At 31.8% G+C, this 21008-nt stretch overlaps 1 protein-coding gene across 5 annotated transcripts in view; it reads right to left on the minus strand.

The window, feature by feature from the left end:
• Positions 1-21008, minus strand: part of Csmd3 (CUB and Sushi multiple domains 3) — a 1205819-nt gene that overhangs the window by 903296 nt on the left and 281515 nt on the right. For all 5 annotated transcript variants that reach the window (XM_074069089.1, XM_074069088.1, XM_074069087.1 and 2 more), the window contains exon 4: positions 13284-13478. In XM_074069089.1, coding sequence (XP_073925190.1) covers positions 13284-13478 — 195 coding nt within the window. The remainder of the gene's footprint in view (positions 1-13283; positions 13479-21008) is intronic.

The raw sequence follows: 21008 nt of genomic DNA on the forward strand, positions 1-21008 counted from the left end.
ATTGTGCACCACATGCAAATAAAGGAAGGTCTTCCATGGATTATTTCTGCCTTTTGAATTTTACTTAATCAAGTGAAAAGAGAATATAATACAATGAATTTGACTGTCATTGCATGAATTGACTTTGTCAAAGCTCAGTTTTCAAATGCAAGTTACCCACTTTCATTCTTGGAACAAAGAAAAAGGTAGTGCACATTTTTTTTTACTCGTTCAAAAGTATAGAATCTATTCCTGATTACAAATATAACCCCCAAATATAAAGGGATTTATAACTATTCACCTTCAGAATAGCATATAATATATACTGAAAAGATATAGAACCAGGTAACATTTTGATTTACAGATGTGTGTGAGAATCTGTGTGTGAGTAACATTTTAAATGAGTACATGGAAAAACTGATGTTGAAATATTTCTGAGATGAGGGCAAAATGTTTCCACAACATTTAGAAGAAAAGTGCTGGAGAAAAAATAAACAAGTTTTTACTAAGTGGACTTTTAAAGTAAGGAAGATTTTCTAAAACATTTTCCAAAATTACTTGAACATATTTGATATCCTCTAGTCTGTTAGTATGCATGTCCATTTTTTAACTAAGAAAAGAATACATGCACCTTTATTAGGAATTCCAGACAAAATATCTGCTTCTTGAAGCCACATGGTAAGTATTATGAATGCTTACAAGTATTCAGTCTTCCGAACTTGTGGTAGGCTTGTTCTTCTGTATTCTTTTTATGAAGAAAACACAGTCACTTGATTTTGTTTTGGTCAATGAAATTTAAATAGACATACCTTCTGTCATTTCATGACCAAAATTTTGAAAACCTTAGTTACCTTTTCTAGGGGATATTTTTCTTTTTCTTTTTTCTTTACCATAATATTAATGAGATGGAACTTCTATAACCCTGAATTCCCCAGTTTCCTTGGTACATTGAGCCCACCTATTTGACCAAATTGGATAGTGTGAGCAAGAAAAAATCTTCATGTGATAAAGCTATTGAGACTGTAGTGTTATTTGTTATTATCAGAAGACTTTGCCTATTCTAAGCCATAATTTGTCAATTTTTACATATTAAGTAAGAGGAAATGGCTTTTAAGATTTCTTAACATTTTTTCAAGCCTTTATTTTTTCCACTAAACTGAAGTCACTTTATCACAAACATATTCAAAGAAATCCATTGTAATCTATCTTGATCTGGATTATTCATGAGAATAAAAAGAGTTAACCTAAATTTAATTAAGAAAAATTGATGAAACAAACTGAACTTCACATTAAATGATTAAACTACTCCTCAAAAATAATTTTTTCTTACAAAATAATAGAAAATATACTTAAAGGTCATTTGATTAACTATGTGGAATATAAATGGATTGCATTATTATTCCACTAATACAAAACAATGAAAGTGGCCTCTGTTCACTATTCCTGGTGGCAGGTGATCATAATATATAGGAAGAAAGTTTCATCTCCCTTAAGTTCCATCTTCACTGAGGGAAAATATCTCTTGTGTGGTCTTTGGCATGTTTTTTTTTTCTTACCTGTTCCTAGCTCCAGTTTTATTCCCTGTGAGGAATAAAATCAAAGCACCTAAGTTATAAATTTTTATAGAAGTAAAATGAAGTAATTCTTATATAATGTTTGGAACTATTCTCAGACATGGAGCATAGGAGCTATTACTACTATTGATAGTTACCAGTGTTAATAAATAGGATCTGTGTTATTATCATTGTTGAGAGGGCAAACAAAGTACTTTATACTTCTGTAGAAAATTATTTGTGTGTACAAATATGGAAGACACAAGCCTCCTGTCCATTGCTGGTGGTCTTGCCTTTATGGTGGACACTTTTACATGAACACTAGTGGCCATATTGTTAAAACAACACATTTGATATTTCAAAATAATGTTGAAATATACATAACATATTACACAGGCTTAGAGGCAGGCTAAAATTTCCAACTCCTTAATCTGGGCCTCAAAACTTTTAAAAATATTATGCAATTAATCGTATTGTTGAAATTGCTACCTCTCCTCTTCACATTGATCTTCTTCAGCCAAAGATAAGTTCACTTTTAGTTTCCCAGGTGAAGTGAGTTTTACATTATTTGTGATTAAGTGCATTTGTTCTCTAGTTCTAGGAAGTGGCTTTTCTATTTTCACCCATTGAAACTCTCTTGAAAGGATGAGAATGTATATGGTGAAGACAAAAGGAGCAAGGAAAGACCTTATTTATAAATGCTTAATTGAGGCAAAGTGGAGGAAGAAGACAGTCAGGAGGGTAGGTTGTTATAAAATTTATATTTTTTATTGTGTGGCTGGCTGAATTTTATTTAAAGGAAAGTGTTAAGTATTTTCATGGGTTAAGATTAAAGAAAAAATGAAAGAAAGTTTTATGAAAATAATGTGAACCAGTTGTAGTGGTATATGCTGCTGTTCTCAGCTACATGATAATCAGAGATGAGGAGATTGCAGTTTGAGGCCAGGATGGACAAAACGTTAGTGATATCCCATCCCAACAAAAAAGCTGAAAGTAGTGGTACATGACAATAATCCCAGCTATGTGGTGGGAAGCATAGGGAAGTGTATCTAAACTAAAAGTTAATTAATTAATTAAAAAGGCCAGGAACATGGCTCAAATTGAATTGTAGAGCACCGGCCTAACAAGCATGAGGCCCTGAATTTAAACTCAAGTATCACTATAGAAAAGAAGAAAAAAGATAAAAGACAGAGAAAATATAAGTACAAGTGTTATTTCTCCTTTAATATATGACTATGTTGTTATAATCCTCACATATTATTTACTTTTTCAGGCATCATCTTCTATATTTTGGTAAAGAAAACCTTAGATTGAACAATCCAATGTCTGGTATTTCTCTTGAGGTATAGTACTTTGTACTATGACTTTTTTGTAAGTATGAAATTCCATTCTGAATACCCTTAACTCTACTGTTCAGAATCCCTTATTTAATGGTAGTTATAATTGCTAGAAGCAATAATCATTTTAGAAGGAGTTTTACTAAATGTAATAATATAACAATTTCAGAAACCTGAAATTAATGTAAAATTATAAACAAACATTGTTTATAAATAAAAAGGTTATAAATTAGTGGCAAGCGTAAAATACCTTCTAACTATAATCGTACTGAATTTTCTGTTTAAAATGCAGATATTTAAAAACATTAACTCATTTCTGAAATTAATTTATCATTCAGGAGATTCAGTAGATGCAGAATGATAAAATGGAAAAGAAAATTAAGAGCAATTGATAAAGAAGCAATATGCTTTGGCTTTCTTTATTGATGAGAACTTAGTCCTAGGACACATTCCAGACTTACAAACTAACGAAGCGATTCAAAAAATTTAAATATGTTGAAATTGGGTCAGAACTAAATTTAGACAGCTGGGTTGTATATCTCTTATACTCGAACAGTGACTTCAGCCATGTATGTTTTGATACATCATTCTATGAATTCAGTTTTCAACCCATCATCTTTTTAGCATCAAGGCCTATTTATATATCATCACAAAGATGTGATGCAGCCCTGGGAAGCTTCTCTGAGCTCCTGTCATGGACATTTTGTACAGCATGTGGATCACCAAACCATCCTGTGATTTCTTTCTGAAGTATTTCAAGAGATATTTCCCAAGCTCCTTTCTTTTACTTTATCAGAGTATGAACACATCATGTTTTCAAGATTTGTTTAGTTTGTCCTGTGAATGAAAGACAAGTATAATTATGAGTCAAACAAGGGTGTAAAAATTCAGAATTTGACTTTGAGATATTAGCATTACACTTGGTTTCATTTAACTCTCCTGTTATTTTCTCTTAATCTAAATTTCCTTATTTGCATTTATGGTATTTTTCTATGTGTATCACATTTTTAGGCTGTTTAAGCTGCTTTTAGAATTTGTTATAAGTTCAATGTAAGTACATGTCTTTAATATTTTAACTTAGTTTCAATGTTATGGTCACTTCAAAGAAGTAGTGAATGAAGAGATATTGCCTTCATATAAAACACAATAAACTGTACATAAAAATAAGAACAAAAGGCTATAGAAAAAATACTTTTTCCCAAGCCTTCTTAAAGATTTAAAGTATTTAAGGTCACTTTTGCATACTTAATAACTACATAGTAAAAAAGAAAATTACTTATATTTTGTGTCAGAATTGGAATTGGAAAAAGCCTAAAGAAAGTAACTTCAGAAAGGTTTTAGATTTCAACCACACTAGTCAGTGAACTGAAAAGTAAGATTTTTGAAGGCATCTAAGTTCCAGAATTTAGATTTTGTCCTCTAACTACATGGCCAAACTTTATCATCGAATGTCTCAAACCACCTACATTCTTTATATAATCTCCTAAATTAGTAGGCAACAATGAAACTGCAAATCAAAATTGTACAGAGTCCTTCCCAAATGACTCCTGTAAAAATTCTTAATTTTTCCATAGTCAGTCCACTAAAATATGTGCAAGATAGCATTAATGTATTTTTACACTCACTTATCTATATTATTTTACCTCAAAGTTAGAGTTGTGGCTTTATAAAGAGGAACATAATACCAGATGGCCATTGCTGTGGTTCACTGAATTTGTATCCTAGCAAGAAGTTAGATGAATGCTTTTCAAGGTCCTTATCATTCATTGAACAGTCTATTTTACTACAGGGCATTCTGGAGCTGTCAATATATATTTTTGGCTAAGTGTGTTCTAGCATTTATTCTTTAAGCCACAGGTCTGTATAATCATATGAATGATTTGTGAAAAACAAGATGATACACTCATTCTTTCTTTCTACATGTAGTGGAATGGAGGTTTATGTTAATAATGAATATTGCTTAATGTTTATGAAATTTAATTTTTGGGGGATACTATTCAATTGTCTACCATAGCTTTTTCAAAACTGTAATCTTTCCCTAAACTATCTGCATATTTCACTTGAGAATTTTTCTTCTAAATTAATTGTCTAAATAAATAAATAAATAAATAAAGATCTAAGTAAACAAAAATTTCAATAGAAGAACATGGCTCAAAGTTGCACAGAGTTTGCATACACAAGACACACTTCCTTAAAAAAAATGTCAGACTTGTATTTGAATTTAAAACTTCTTAGTGTTAACAATTTTCTAGGAATTGCACAGAAAAAAGAAATGAAAATCATTCCTCTAAGGGGCAAACACCTCTAAATTAATAATGCATTATCATAGCATACAATATGAATAAAACTCTATAAATATACACATGCAAATAAGATGTGTAATATTATCTCTTAATTGTCAAAATCATTGAATAAGTTTATAGTGGATAGTCTTATAATAAAGAATAAAACAGAATATTTGAGGTGTCAGGAATGTAGCTCCATGGTAAAATGATTGCCTTGTATGTTGGATGCCAAGATTCAATCCCTAGGACCACACACATAAAAAAAGTTTGGGTTCTTTTATTCTTGTTAGAAAGGAAAATAAATGACTTCCTACATGAAAGAAAATAAAACTCACAATTAAGAAATGGGGAAAATAATGTATGAGTTGAATGTTAAAGATATGACTGACTATTGCAACAACTGAACACAGGATGATTTTATGGTAAGAAAAGGACCTAATTTTATTCTCTGAAGAAAGACAGGAAGGTTAGTTCACACAAGTGCACTACTCTCTTTCTGCATGAATTTTAAGTTTACATTTGGGCAATAATCCAGATTACCAATTACTTCATTTTTCAACACAAAGATCCTCTTTTCAATAGATTATTGCTTTCATGAAGCTGGCGCACTTTCATCTCCGCATAGCAGTGTGGCTTCTGCATAGTTTTGTGCATAGGAATGTATGTATGTATGTGTGTATCTGATTATTGAGTACATGTCACATTTTAAAATTTTCAGAATTGAATAAGTCAGAAATGCTACGCTACCTTCTGAAACATGTTTTCACTAATGATGTGTATTACTTGCTGATCACAAACTAATTCATCAGGCTAATACGGGGCTTAACATTTCCTTTAACCACTAAAACTCTGAGAAAAACTCATCCTACTACCTGTAAGGCCATAGACTCTGCATGTATTATTTCCTCACCTTCATACTATTATTTTTCATTTAACTTAATGTCATGGTAATATTTTCATATTCAAAAATTTATCTTTATAGATGAATCTTACCATATTTGTATTATTTTGGTCATTATAATGATGGAAACAGGAAATAATTACTACATGTTGAACACCATAGATTAGATATTTTACATATATTGACTTAGTACTCATTTTAATACTATAAAGTAGGCAGGACTCTGAAGGTTCACCTAAGAAAACTGGTTTCACAATATTAAACATTCTAAATTTTAAGATTCTGTATCTTCTCAGTGTCATATATTTAAAGCTTTCAAGGCTTTTTATTAGTTCAGAATCTACTATTTCTGAAGACTTTTTTCTTACTAAAACAAGTACATGTACCTCTGTAATCCCAGATACTCAGGAGACATAGGTAGTAGGATCAGGGTCCAAGGACAGCCTAGACAAAAACAACAGACCCTACTGGAAAATTAATGAAAGCAAAAACAAGACTGGGAGTGTATCTCAAGTGGTAGTGCACATGCCTACGAAGTATGAGGCCCTGAATTCAGTCCACAGTACTGCAAAAAAAAAAAAAAAGGATTCTTTACTATACCAAATGTAAGGCACATATTAATTGTCAAGAGATATTTTTACACATTCTATCCATATCATATGAGTCTAAATTCCTCACTTACATGTTTGGAAATGAGTATCTTCTATTGTGCCACACAGTATATAAATATTTCAATAACATTAATTCACATAATCAAATCTTTTTAACCTTCATCATTACTTCACAATAAAGCAAACAATTCACTTTTGACATAAAGAAAACCTTGGAAATGTAAATCAACTTATAGACCTTGCATCCTCAAAGAGAAATCATATGTCCTTTGCTTCATCATGCTGGACACTGCTGCAACAACATACTTGGAACTTTGCATCATTTTATCACAAATGTACTGTTTAAAACAGGGTTAGGCTATGCTATCTAAAAGGGGTAAGGTGGAATCTTAATGTGGTTTTAATTTGCATTTCCTTTATTGCTAGAGATGGTGAGCATTTTTTCATGTGTTTTTTTGGCCATTTAAATTTCTTCTTTTGAGAAAGTTCTGTTTAGTTCACTTCCCCATTTCCTTACTGGTTCATTGATTTTGTGAGAGTTTAGTTTCTTAAGTTCCCTATATATTCTGGTTATTAGTCCTTTGTCTGATGTGTAGATGACCATCATTAGCAATACCACTAACAACAGGTGTTGGCAAGGATGTGGGGAAAAAGGAACCCTGTTACACTGTTACACTGCCGGTGCGAATGTAAACTAGTAAAACCACTCTGGAAAAAAATTTGGAGGCTTCTTAAAAATCTAGACATAGATCTACCGTATGATCCAGCAATCCTACTCCTGAGGATATACCAAAAGCACTGTGACACTGGCTACTCCAGAGGCACCTGCACACCCATGTTTATTGCAGCACTATTTGTAATAGCCAAGTTATTGAAACAGCCAAGATGCCCCACCACTGACAAATGGATTAAGAAAATGTGGTATCTATACACAATGGAATTTTATGCAGCCATGAAGAAGTACGAAATGTTATCATTGGCTGATAAATGGATGGAATTGGAGAACATCATTCTGAGTGAGGTTAGCCTGGCCCAAAAAACCAAAAATCATATGTTCTCCCTCATATGTGGACATTAGATCAAGGGCAAACACAACAAGGGGATTGGACTTTGATCACATGATGAGGCAAGAACACACAAGGAAGGTATGAGGATAGATAAGACACCCAGAAAACTAGATAGCATTTGTTGCCCTCAATGCAAAGAAACTAAAGCAGATACTTTAAAGCAACTGAGGCCAATAAGAGAAGGGGACCAGGAACTAGAGAAAAGGTTAATTCAAAAAGAATTAACTTAGAATGTAACACAGGTACAGGAAATCAATGCGTGTCAACTCCCTGTATAGCTATCCTTATCTCAACTATCAAAAACCCTTGGTCCTTCCTATTATTGCTTATATTCTCTCTTCAACAAAATTAGAGATAAGGGCAAAACAGTTTCTGCCTGGTAGAGAGGGGTAAGGGGGCATAAGTAAGGGGTGGGAGAAAGGGGAGAGAAATGACCCAAACATTGTATGCACATAGGAATAAAATAAAAATTAAAAAAAATTAAAGTCAGCCACTTACCTAAAAAAAAAAAAAAAAAAAAGAACAGGATTAGGTACATGAGAGGGTAATCCAGTATTGGCCTGGTTTGTTGATTGAATTGCCTGCATTTTCCAGGGAGTGATGAAGAGAGAGCAATTGATCCATGACACTTGTAAATTTTTCCTTGTGGCCTACTAGTATCACTAGGATTTTTCTGGCAGACTTTCAGGTGATAATATAACCCTATTACAATATGTCCCATGCTTTGCTTTCTGGTTCATTAAAAGACATGCACAAAATGTTTTCCTCATTAGCATCTAATATTACACATTAAGAGACTATAAACTGATGAAATGATAGGGGCAATGAAAGAAAATGCACATAAAATAATGTTGCTCAGTTAATAATAACAATGAAAGTGGCAAAACTCACAATGCAAGATAAAACATTTTTGAGATATTTAAAATAACATGTTTGAAGATCAACTAAATCAATTACCTAATCCTCAAAAAGAATTCTAAACACATGGCTCGTGATGCTTTGATATTCTACAGTGTACATGAGTTCTTTTTTCCAATCACACTCTTCTCTCTGTGATTTAGAGAATCACAACAACACATTCCCGTTTTTAGAAGTGGACTTTATGGAAAGGAAGAGAGTAGTTTGATACATTTTCTTTATCAAATATTAGGAAAAAAACAGATTTATATAGCAAAAATGCTAAAGGTCATGTCGGATAGAAAAAACTGAACACTTTTCATCTAGTACTTAGCATAGCACAACTGAACATATTTACATATTTTACTTTGCAATTTACCTTTATTTTAAGAATGCTATGAAAATGAATAAATTATGACAATTTTTTTTGTGTTTTTAATTCAACAAAGCATTTTTCAGTTTTCTTCACTTTCTATTATTCTATTTGACTTTTACCAGTAATCATAACAATTGTTACCCATCATTTCATATTTCTGAATATTAAACTTCAGCATTTACGCATGATTCTTGAAGACATATTATAAATAGAATGAATGGTCTCACTGTTTCCTAATGGCTTTCTGAGTTGATTTCCAGTGACTGAGCATAGCAGCATACACACAGTAAAAATGCTTCTACTGCATAAGTTGGGGTAGGGGGGATTGTTATAATTCACATACAGAAAGTTTTTGTCTAAATCTGCTCCTTTTTTTCCTTCTCCAGCTATTATCTTTTACTACTTAGACTAATTTTATGTCTTACATTTTGATCCAGAATTGTGGATGAAGGTTTCTAGCAGGAAAATAATATTATATTGTGAAAGAAAAGCAACCTGCTGGTCTAGTTTCATCAGTTGTTTTCTCCACAATGTGTGGAGGAATGTAGTCTTACTTCCAAGAAAAAACTGAAGGCCCTTTTCACTCTTCATTACTAATTTAGCTAATTAAAATTTATTTTGCTTTGTCAGAGGTAATGGCTCCCTAAGTAGCCCTTTCGATTATCTGCAACATCAAATATTTGGTTTAGGTCACACCACACAAATTGACTAAACGACATTCACATCACTAACTTCAAAGCTTTCTCCCAAAAGAATCTCATCTATCAGAACGAAATAAACTCCTTTGACATTTAGAGCATCACATTCCTTCCTTGATCAATGCTTTCCCTGAACCCCCATAGGAATTTAGATCAGTACTTTTGGCACTAAAAATATACACAAATCATCAAGGCAACAAAATATTAAAAATTTTCTTTAGTGAATCCAAATCATAAATTCCTATTACAAACTTAATGTTTCAGTGACTGAATCCTTAAGTGTTCATATATCAATACTTTCATCAAATTGTAAAAAAAAAAATGTAGACCCAGGTTTAGGTTCATGTACAACACTGTAATTTGTGTGTCTCTTTTACACATGGTTTTATTAGTTTACCCTTGGGTGTGTAGAAGAAAATGCCCTTTGAATACAGATTATCATTATGAATTTTAGAAGCTTTCATCTAGGAATAGCATATCCATTTTACTTTGCCAACTGCTCTTAATTAGTAAGGAGTATTGTGAGCACTGGATTGAAAAGGACTCTGGGACCACAGCAAAACTCAGTGGGAATAAATGTCATGGAAGTGTCTGTCCAAGGAGGGGGCGATGAAAAGTCGAGTCCTCCAGGTACTTTCATTCCAGACTCAGAGCACAGGCATTAGGCTTTCCCTTTTATAGGCCATTGCTTACCCAGCAGCACGCAGCATTGTCTTTTAGAAACACCAGCAGATGGTGTTGATGAAATTCCTTCTGCCTATGAACACAAAAACCCTTGCATTGTACCCTCTGGGTTGATGTGGCATTCATTTTTTCCTTAATTAAACTATCATTGTTAGGAAACTTCAAAGAATAGTCTAAAAGCAAAGGTTTCCTCAAGGAGGGCCTCTATGTGAACTCTAGGAGAAGCAATGAGCAGAATCATCAGCCTCCTGCAAAGTTATAAATTAAAGAATCAGTATGCTATCAAGTGGCAAAGAGCAGAAAAGGGAAGTCATGGACTAAATAATCTACTAGCTTTTCTTTTGAACGGAATGACAATGACATACATTGCAAATACACTAGTCCTCTATTTTTTAGTTAGTATTATTTTAATAAAAAATTGGCTAGTGATAGATAAATTGTGCCTTACAAAATTATATCATGTGCTCTATGAAGTATGACTTAGAATCTACCCTTAGCCAGTGAATATTAGTAACACATGAGAACTACTTTTGAGGCTAGAAGGAAAAATTTGTACTTTCTTCATGAATTATTGCCTCATTCAAAGTGTTCCTGCTCTATATAGTTTTTATTTTTAGCAATCTTCTCTAAAATTGTCTTTTAAATTGTCCTTAGATGCACTTCCAACTACTCCCCTGGGAGACATTAATACTTTCCTTATCACGATGCCTAGTGTACTCTACAAAGTCTGCCATTAAAGCAATTATCACACATTATTGCAATTGCTTGATTACATTACAACCTGCTCCACTGGACCCCAGGTTCTTAAAGACAGGAATTGTTTCTTAATCAATCATCTGATCCTCGGTATATGAAATACTGTTTTTCACAGGGTATGCCATTAATGAACCCATTTGAATGTGTAAATGTCTTCCTGAGTCTTATTGCTTAGGAGAAGAAAAGGTGAGGGTGGCAGACTAATGTTAAATAAGCAATATATTTCTAAATCCAGAACTGACACTTTTCTGATAGATGAGAACCCATAGAGGTTACAGGGAAAATCAAAGGAAATAAGTCTGCAGGGACCTAGGAAACAAATGTAGGGAAGGTCTACACTTTGGAAGAAGAGTTTAACCCAGAAATAAAATAACTATGACAAAATAGAGGTTAAGTGTTGGCTCTAGGGTTACACTTGGACACAGAGATATTTTGTCTGTATTGATTTCATATAATTTTTGGAGGGTGGGTATGTTAAGAGGAGCTAAACAAAAATGGTATGATAGAGCTAACATAACTTACTTGGCATGTGCCTATTTGTACTATTTCTATTATAGCTTTCTGGAACCAGAAAGAATGATTCAAACCAGGGTCCCTAATGTATACCATTTACTCTTGGGAGATTTTCATGTTGCTACACATCTTGTGAGCAGAGATACTATCAGACTGTTTTTTCAAAGGTGTTTTCATTTAAAATAGTCTAGAAGGATATAAAAAGTGTTTTCCACCATAGCAAAGGTCAAATTTTGTTTACAGCCATGTGAGATAAAGTGTTACCTTCCAAAACAAAGAGTGGATGGGCTTGCTACTTATAAAAGGCTCAGCTTCCTAAATTCAGGATTTATCTCCTGTTGTATGTGTGCAGATATCACACAATTTCCATATCATTCTGTGAGAATTGGGTATTTGGTACAAATTTTGATACTTTGGCTCTTGGTACGTACTGCTGTGAATAACAAACTACCCTTTATTTCTCACCTAAGAGTCTTGTATCTTTCATCACTATGAAAGTACAGCAAAGAAACTTGTTAACTTGCAAGTAGAGTAAAATCTGAATCTTTTAGTTCCTATGTTTACTATCTGCTAAATCTTAATTATTTCTAAATATCTGTATTTCAGTTTCCTTCTGTGAAATTTAAGAAATAATGCTTCCAAATTTCTTGCCACATTTTAATGTTAGAATAATAGCTAAGAGTAATTGTCATACCAATTTCAGCAGTAGCAGTAGCAGCAGCAGTAGCAACAACAGCAATGAGGATAACAATAGTAGAAGCAGCAACCATGGATGGACCCAGTTTTGCAGAAAAATATCACTGTATAGCAGATATTTCACTAAGTGTCAGGTATAGACTTTCTTTTTAACTTATAACAAATGGATCAGATCTTTCTCTCTCTTTCTCTCTCTCTCTCTCATTGACTAGAGATAAATGAGAATAGAATTGCTGATAAGATTTGCCTGAGGTAATTCACATGCTAATAGACAAAGGTGGAATAAGAAGTTAGCTGTGCTGCTTTCCATGGGTTACTTGCATGCATTTGAAGCCACTCGTTTGGGGTAAAACTAGTAATTTGTATGTGCAGTTGAACATTTCACATTCCATCCATAGAGGAATTACAGAAATACATGTCAAAAGATAGATGAGATACAACACATCAAGAAAGAGATCCCAGAGAAGAAACAATGCTGATCTCCAGAATTTCTGTGGGAGAGATTCACCTATGTATTTATTAATGGTTTGTATGTCTACTTTCCCGGTTCTGTGATTTGAGCCTTTGCCCACATTATTAATTCTGTATTTTCCCTATGGCATAAATAATTTTATAGTTTAAAAACTAACTATCCAGTACTATTAGTGTCACAAATTCTCAAGCTAAATACTCTACCAGAAATTTTTAACAGATTCAGTTATCTACTCAGTATTTGTTAGTGAGAGCAAAATTATGGTTTTGACAATGTGTACTTATCACACAGTACTAAATATGCATATATGTATGTATATACATATATATGTATCCTTTATATTCCATACATGGAATAGACACAAATAATTTTTAAGAATACAAGCTGATTGAAACTCCTACTTTTGACATGTTTTCATTTTCTCAAATTTTCAATAAGTACAAAATATATATTTTTACCTCTACATATGGGAACAGGAAAATCCCATGAAGCTGTATTCATTGAGTTGGCTATGCAGGTAAGTTGAGGGTGGCCATCGAGAATATATCCAGTTACACAGCTGTAGCGGATCTTGTCCCCAACATCAAACTTTGTGCCATATAGTACACCTTTGGGTGGAACTCCTGGATTCCCACAAGAGCTGCTCTGCAATTCTATAAAAGAGAAGAAAAATGAGAATTTAGAGTTATTTTAATATATGTTTTAAAATTATAGCTATATGTAGATATGGATATCATTTTTTCTGTGGAGAAGAGTCACAGATACAGAAATGTCTTCTGTTTTCATCATGTAACTGTGAAGTACGAAAATGGAAATAAATTTTAATGCATAGGTAATACATTTCATTATTTCTGAAAGAAAATTTTTTATGTTTTATATTAGTGTCCATAACAAGCTTTGAACTCATTGTTACTCCTATTTTACACATAAGTAAAACTGAGATTAATACTTCTTACATGTATTCTTTAACATAATATTCTAATAACTAGTAATCAGCAAATCCATTTTCATTATTATGCTCCTCTGTGTCTTGATTTTTCTGCTTAATTCTAGGTTATGAGTACTTATCTAGAAAAAAAACACATTTTGGCTAAAAGTGTTTTGTATAAATAAGGAATATATAGGGAAGTGGAATAAGAAAAATTTTTTAAGTTAACAGAACTGGACTAGAATTCTAGTTCTATGTTTGTTTAACCTTTATGCATAATAAGAATTAATAGTAATAAACACACAGTTGTGATATCTTAACTTGAACAATATACAAAAATGTATGATCATGAAACTTTACCTAGTGCTGTCTTATTAGTTGATGCCTATAGGTAAACAAGTATACAAATATTAGAGATTTTCTAAAGGTAATATTCATTTTAGAAGATAGTTAATTTAACTTTATATTTAAAAATGGAAATATATACATACATACATATATATCAGAACTTACAGAATAAGTGGAGGAATAAGTTTACCATATTTTAAACTATTATATTGCCATTGTATTGCCTTTATACTATAAACATGAATTAATAAAACAAAAGGCAATAAACTGATGGAATGAATGGAAATATTCAAATTCGGGTAAAGTCTATAGTTAATAGGATTATATAAGTGTTAATTCTGACTTGTGACAGTTGTACTATGGTTTTAAAACTAGTTAATGTTAAGGCAAGCTAATTAAGAGAATATGAGAACTGTGTTGTTTTTGCAAATATTTTAAAAAACAATAAATAAGGTTATCCTGCAAAATTTAAATATGATCCCATTTTGTCTTTATAGTCATCCCATTATGCAGCTAGTAAGTTCCAAGCAATCTCATATGTTAAACCAAATATTTTCTTTTTTTTTCTTTTATTTTCATTTTATTGCTGTGCTCGGTAAGGGAACATTGTGGCATTTACAAAGGTTCTTGCAATATATTAAATACATCATACTTGAACTCATGCTCTCCACCATTCTCCTTCATCCCCCCTAACCCCCTAACCCATGATGTTACACTTGGATTCTTTTTCCCATTTTACATTCATGTGTACACAGTATTTCCACCATATTCACCCTTTTACACCCTTTCTTCACTTCCTTTCTCCTCCCACTGGTATCAACACCCCCCTTCCCCCCATAGGACCAGTTCTGCCCTCCTGTTTTCTAGTTTTGTAAAGGAAATGACAGTTTTGCTTAACATAGCTACACAGGGAGTTTCCTTGTGGCACCTCCATGTATATACATATTATAGCCTGATTTGGTTCATTTTCTCTAGTTTTCTTTCTATTTTAGTCCCTTTATTATGGTTGTTTTAACCTGTTTTAAAACTCTATTCATTTTGTATAATGAGTTTATCAGCCATATTCACATTAAGTTCCTTCTTTTATCCTCCCCTCTCTCATGTGTGACCTCCCCTTAGTTTGACCTGTTTTTCATAATATTACTGCATTTGTTTTAGGTTTATAATTCACATATGAGGGAGAAAATGTGGTCTTTGGCATTCTGAACCTGGTTAATTTTGCTTAAGATGATGTTCTCCAGTTCTATCCATTTACCTGCAAAGGACAAAATTTCATTCTTCTTTGTGGTTGAGTAAGTTCTGATGTATATAAATTGTACATTTTCTTAATACATTCACGAATAGTGGCTCATCTTGGCTGTTTCCATAGCTTAGCTATTGTGAATAGTACTGTAATAAACATGGGTGTGCAGGTGACTTGTTATAGCCTGACTTACATTCCTTCAGGTATATCCCAAAGAGTGGAATTGCTGGATTCTATTTTGAGGAGCTTCCATACTGTATTCCATAAATTAAATATTTTAAACCACTGTAATATTGAAAATATCTATATCAATAATGAGCAAAAATTTAAAAATATAAGATAATTCATAATTTGCAGCTATAACGTTTTAAAAGCCATTAATTTTGTACATAGGAATTATGCACAAAGATTAAGTTAATATCTCTTTATAATGGACTTCCAGTATTTTGGGAAGTGTTTTTAAACTTATATCAATTTGCTTATAAAGTGTCCAATGCTCATGAAGGAAAGAAATCACAGATTAATTTTCAATATCAGGTCATTTTAATTGATGGAAAAAATACTGAGGACAGGATAGCCACAAAAATTATGATGTGTTTTAAAGATAAAATATTTACTTTGAGTTTATAATTGTTTTGAGGTTTCTTGAACCTAGAAAGGTGAGGAATTTTATTCACATTTCCTAAATATTATTTATACTCTGTAAATATTATTTATAATCTATAGGTAATGGACAATTCCTTAATAATATCTCATAAGCTAATATTTGAAAAATATTTAAAATATCTAAGGCTAATTATTTTTAATATTTTATTTCCAATTTCTCCCAGACATATGCTGTATGTATATTTCAAACAAAATTTAAATTTATTGTCTGTTCATTTTTCTTTTGTCTTTTAATTTTTAACAAAATTTTTAATGCTTTAAATTAAAGTAGTTCATTTTGAAGTACTTCATTTTTTGAAAAGTTCATGTGATTAGAAATGAAATATTTTCTATAATAGATGGTGAGGTTAATAAGCTTTGATAAAATGCAAAACAATTCAATCCTTTGAACAAAGTAATAGCAAAGGAAATACTTTTAATGAAACTACCACTTTTGCCCTTATAACCAAACCTATCTTCTCCCTTCTACCCTCTAAAAAATAATTAAGGTCAAGACTTCAATTACCATAAAGTTATACATCTAGGAGAAAAATAGTTTTCCAATTATTTCACTGGAAGCAGTTAAATGGGGAAATGAAAGAGAAAAAATTTCTAAATAGCTTTTATAATAAGATTTAACTTATATTTAAATGAAGATGTACACATTATCCGTAACAAAGTACCTGAAGGAAAAAATGTAAAGCATGTCAAGTGAAACAGCAAGTGATTAATAACATCGGATGTAATCTGAATCGATTATCTGATCTCCTGGCTTGTGGCTGAGTAATTTCTAAACCTATAGACTTTTGATCAATTTATGAAGGCTGTTTCAATATGAAACTCAAAGAAAAGAATCTCAAAACATGTCCGATCCTCACCTTCAGGAAATCTCTGCTTTCGCTTGCCCTTATTTATCACCATCATAAATAACAGCATCTGCCTACCATGTTCTGTCGATTGAGGGAAGGTAGTTAAGACATTTCACATTCAGGTTTAATTGTTTCTGACTCTATAGTCATTTGTTCAGAGATTCTATTTTTTGTCCATTCTCAGTCTTTTAATTTGGGACTGTCCTCTCAGCTGTTTATATCCATTTTAAGATGCAGAGATAATTCTGATGTATTATTAACTGAAGAATTATATAACCTATATAACCTGCCATCAAAATGACTATATTCTGATTGAATATCACTTTTTAATTTTTTAAAAATAAATAGTGCTCCTAATTGAGCTGTTGAATCACATTAACTTTTACTTAATAAAAGAGTCTTTGAAATAGTTATATTATTCTAACTTTTAGGCATTTCTATCAGCCATCAAGACTTTGAATAATGTACATGTAATTTGTCAAGTGTATGTGCAAGATATTCACATAAGGCTTGCTATCCCAATTTGTTGATAAAAATAATTACACCTGGAATTATCAGCAGAATTGCCAAATAACACTTTTGACACTTTTTGATCACTTTTGACAGCAAATGACATTAGCAAATTAATCAAAATATTTAGGTAAAATAAAACAATAATTAAACCTAAAATACATTGTAGTAGTACAGTGGAGAATATTTTAGATTATTTTCATTGCATATTCAGTTGACCTTGGATTTTGTAAAATCAAACATAAAAATAAAAGAAATTTCTACATGCTCCAGCCTCATTTGAGTTCTATTCTCAGAATGTATGCAATGAGGTCATGTTCACTATGACACAGAAATACTTAGAGTTGTCAGCCTGGTGAATTGAGAACATTCCTGAAAAATAAATCAGAAGACTTTGCACTCAAAATGTCTGAGAGGTTTTTTTTTTTGTCTTTTCTTTTTTGGTGCTGGGATTGAACCCAGGGCCTCACGCATGCTAGGGCACTCAAAATGTCTGAAAATGTCAGAGACTTTTTATGTTAAGTTTACTGTTCTATCCATAACATACAATTGAACCAAACAAATATTTATCTATTTTCATATGAATTGAGATATATTTTATTTTTCATTTCTTCTCATAGATAGTGAAATCATCACCAAATAATGTGAAGGAATTTTGCCAATATAAACTATCATAAACTGAAAAGAGTTTCTGATATAACAAAATAATACACTGGAAGAGATCCAAGGTGAGTGTTAATGTCCAATTTCAGTACTGAGGGTAGAGTTTAATGACATTTTTTTACATTAGTTTAAAATGTATATATAAGGATAAATTATTTGGTAAGCAGCACAAATTAATTTATTCATCCGAAGTTCTTAAGGCTCTCAATGGTACCATTAATATTGCTGTATGATGTGTACCAATAAAGGCAACACCACCTCTCTTGCTCTCTAAGTTAACAATTTGAGAAATCCATTTGTGCTGTTGGGTATCAGCACTCAGAAATACTCTGTTCTAAACTCAATTAGTTTTAATTAAGAGGAGATCTGAAGTGGATATTCTGCTGCAATAAGGTTTAAATTCTGATCTGTAATAAGGATAAAAATGTAGAGTAAAAAATTGAAAGGCCAGCTAACTAGTATAGTCAAAATCAAGACATATAAGAAAGTACTATAACAGTTACTAGATTTGGCATTATTGTGAAGACAGGTTTTATGGAAGTGGTGGGATAGAAAGCAGAGTGGGAAAAATATTCCAAAAGGGCTGATCATGGAAAGGTTCATGTGGTGAATTCATATCCTTTGTGTAAACTCATAAATATGAAGGAGAGCTATTTCTGTCATTAAATATTTCTAGATGGGATTCTATATCTGCTTCAGAATAGAATAATTGAGAGTAAATAATTGAAATGTATTCTAAATATACATGCAAGTAGAGATTTTCACAAGCATACTTAACATATGTGATATGTAACTTTTCAAATTTAATACTAATTCAATCTTTCATGGGAAAAATAGTGTTAAATAAGGCCACTAAAACCATTTTTTAAAAATATAACTATCTAAAATGAGGTATATGTATTTGGATATAAGAATATCAACTTTGTAAGGCCACTGATATGATTACATTAAATAATTTAGGCAATTCAAATGCTGAATAACCACATGGAAAATATTACTTAGCTCAATAAGTTACAACTATTATTATTATAATCAACATAGTATTAAGTGGATTAAATTAGCAGGATTATGTTATGATCCTGCAGAGGTAGCATCATATGTATCACATTTTCATTAAATGATAATTAATTATTATAGATCTTTTTTGATGTCTTATTAATAAAAATAGTAATACTGTCAAGGGTAGCATTCATTTAGGGCTCTCTAACCAATAAATGAAATTGTAGTTCTAATCTCAATTTTTGGTGGGAGATTTGTACAAATAAGTTTGCAAAATTTCCATACAGTTGACACTGACTCATTCATTTTTTTTCTTCTATTGTTTGTTATTGCAGATGAGGAACCATACCAGAGATAGTAATTAACAAGTGATATCCTAGACATAATGGAATCAACAAAGTCTAGATATGTTAAAATACTAAAAAGTTTAAAATGTAATCTAAGGTCTGAAAGAGAACATGTATAAAGGACCAGGAGAATGGTTTGTCACAGTTTCCTTGGAGAAATTCAATAAAACTCTGCTGATCAATTTCAAATGAGTGGTTTATAATAATAAACATATAAAAGCAACTTTGACTCTAAAAACAAAATCCCCAACTACATGGATAGTTATGAAAGGCAAGAATTTTAGCAAATTATCAAGAACAAAACTTGATCTTGAAAATTGGAATGGAAAACTGAAAGAAAGGATAAAGGACACAGTGAATACAGAATTGCATAATTGTTCCGTCAAATAGATGAAGCATGATCCTGCTGAGATCAATTAACGATGCTTTAAAACATTGTAAAATTATATCTACTAAGAGAAGCAAAATCAAGTTTGTACTTCTTACAGAAAATTAATCTCAGGGTTTTATTTCCCAGATGATTAAAAAAAATAATTTAGGAGAGCATAATATCAAGCTCAAGTAAAGTGTTTTTTACCTACTACCTCTCAGCCTGAGACTTCAAAGCTTTTAAGAAACTAATGCATTTTCTAACTTTTCAGTGATACAAAATATTCTGTCTTACAGATACTGAATCATTTCATTTGCATAAGACCTAAATGGTAAAGTTTGAGAGTTCATTTGCAGACTTGATTTGAGCAAACATTGTGAATATTTGAATCACTTATCAGTGAAGTCCCCCAGGACTTTGCCTCCACCAAGTATAACTGAATGAAATTTATTTATTTATAATTTTGCTTCCTCATTAGACTGTGAAAACAAGGACTATAACTTATCTTTGTGTATCAAGAATTTAGCACATTATGCTGTTGGATAAAAAAGACAGTTGAATTATCTCATTTAACAGAAAAATAAACACAAACTAATATTTTTTTGGCAAAACTGGGATTTGAACTCAGAGTTTAATGTTTGCTAGGCAGGAACTCTTACCACTTGAAGCACTCCATTAGCCCTTTATACAAAAATATAAAAGATGATTATCACACAGCATTTTTAGAAATAAATGTTTAAATGCCAAATAATAGAATGAAACACATGGTGTAGAGTAGAGCTGTAGATTTATCTTGAATTAAGTTTGTTATAATGAACATTAGATCACATTGAAAATGTGATTATGTGTGGGACAAGTTACATGCTTAGGCCATTCAGTTCTGTTTTTCTAACTTCTGCAAACCAGCTCCTGTCCATGAACATAAGCTCTAGTCATTCCACAGACCTCACTGGGATGCTATAGATGACCATATTTGTCACATTAAAAGTGATCATGAAACTTGAAAAGGCTCAGAATTGCAACTCGAAAGGACAATGCCTGTTACTTGAAATTATTTTAACTGAATGAAAAGGAATTCAAAATTATTATTAAATTATTGGCTGATAGAAAAAATGAGACAATATAAGCAGTGCCTTAGCTATTCTACCTAATAGGGAAATTGATGACTGAATTGATGGGGGCAGGGTGAATACCCATTGGAATGTATTTCAAGCACTAGCAGAAGTCTATTGTCACAATTCTTTAAAAAAATTAAGATAAA

The sequence above is a fragment of the Castor canadensis genome, chromosome 3, assembly GCF_047511655.1.
Source record: "Castor canadensis chromosome 3, mCasCan1.hap1v2, whole genome shotgun sequence".
Lineage (NCBI taxonomy): Eukaryota > Metazoa > Chordata > Mammalia > Rodentia > Castoridae > Castor > Castor canadensis.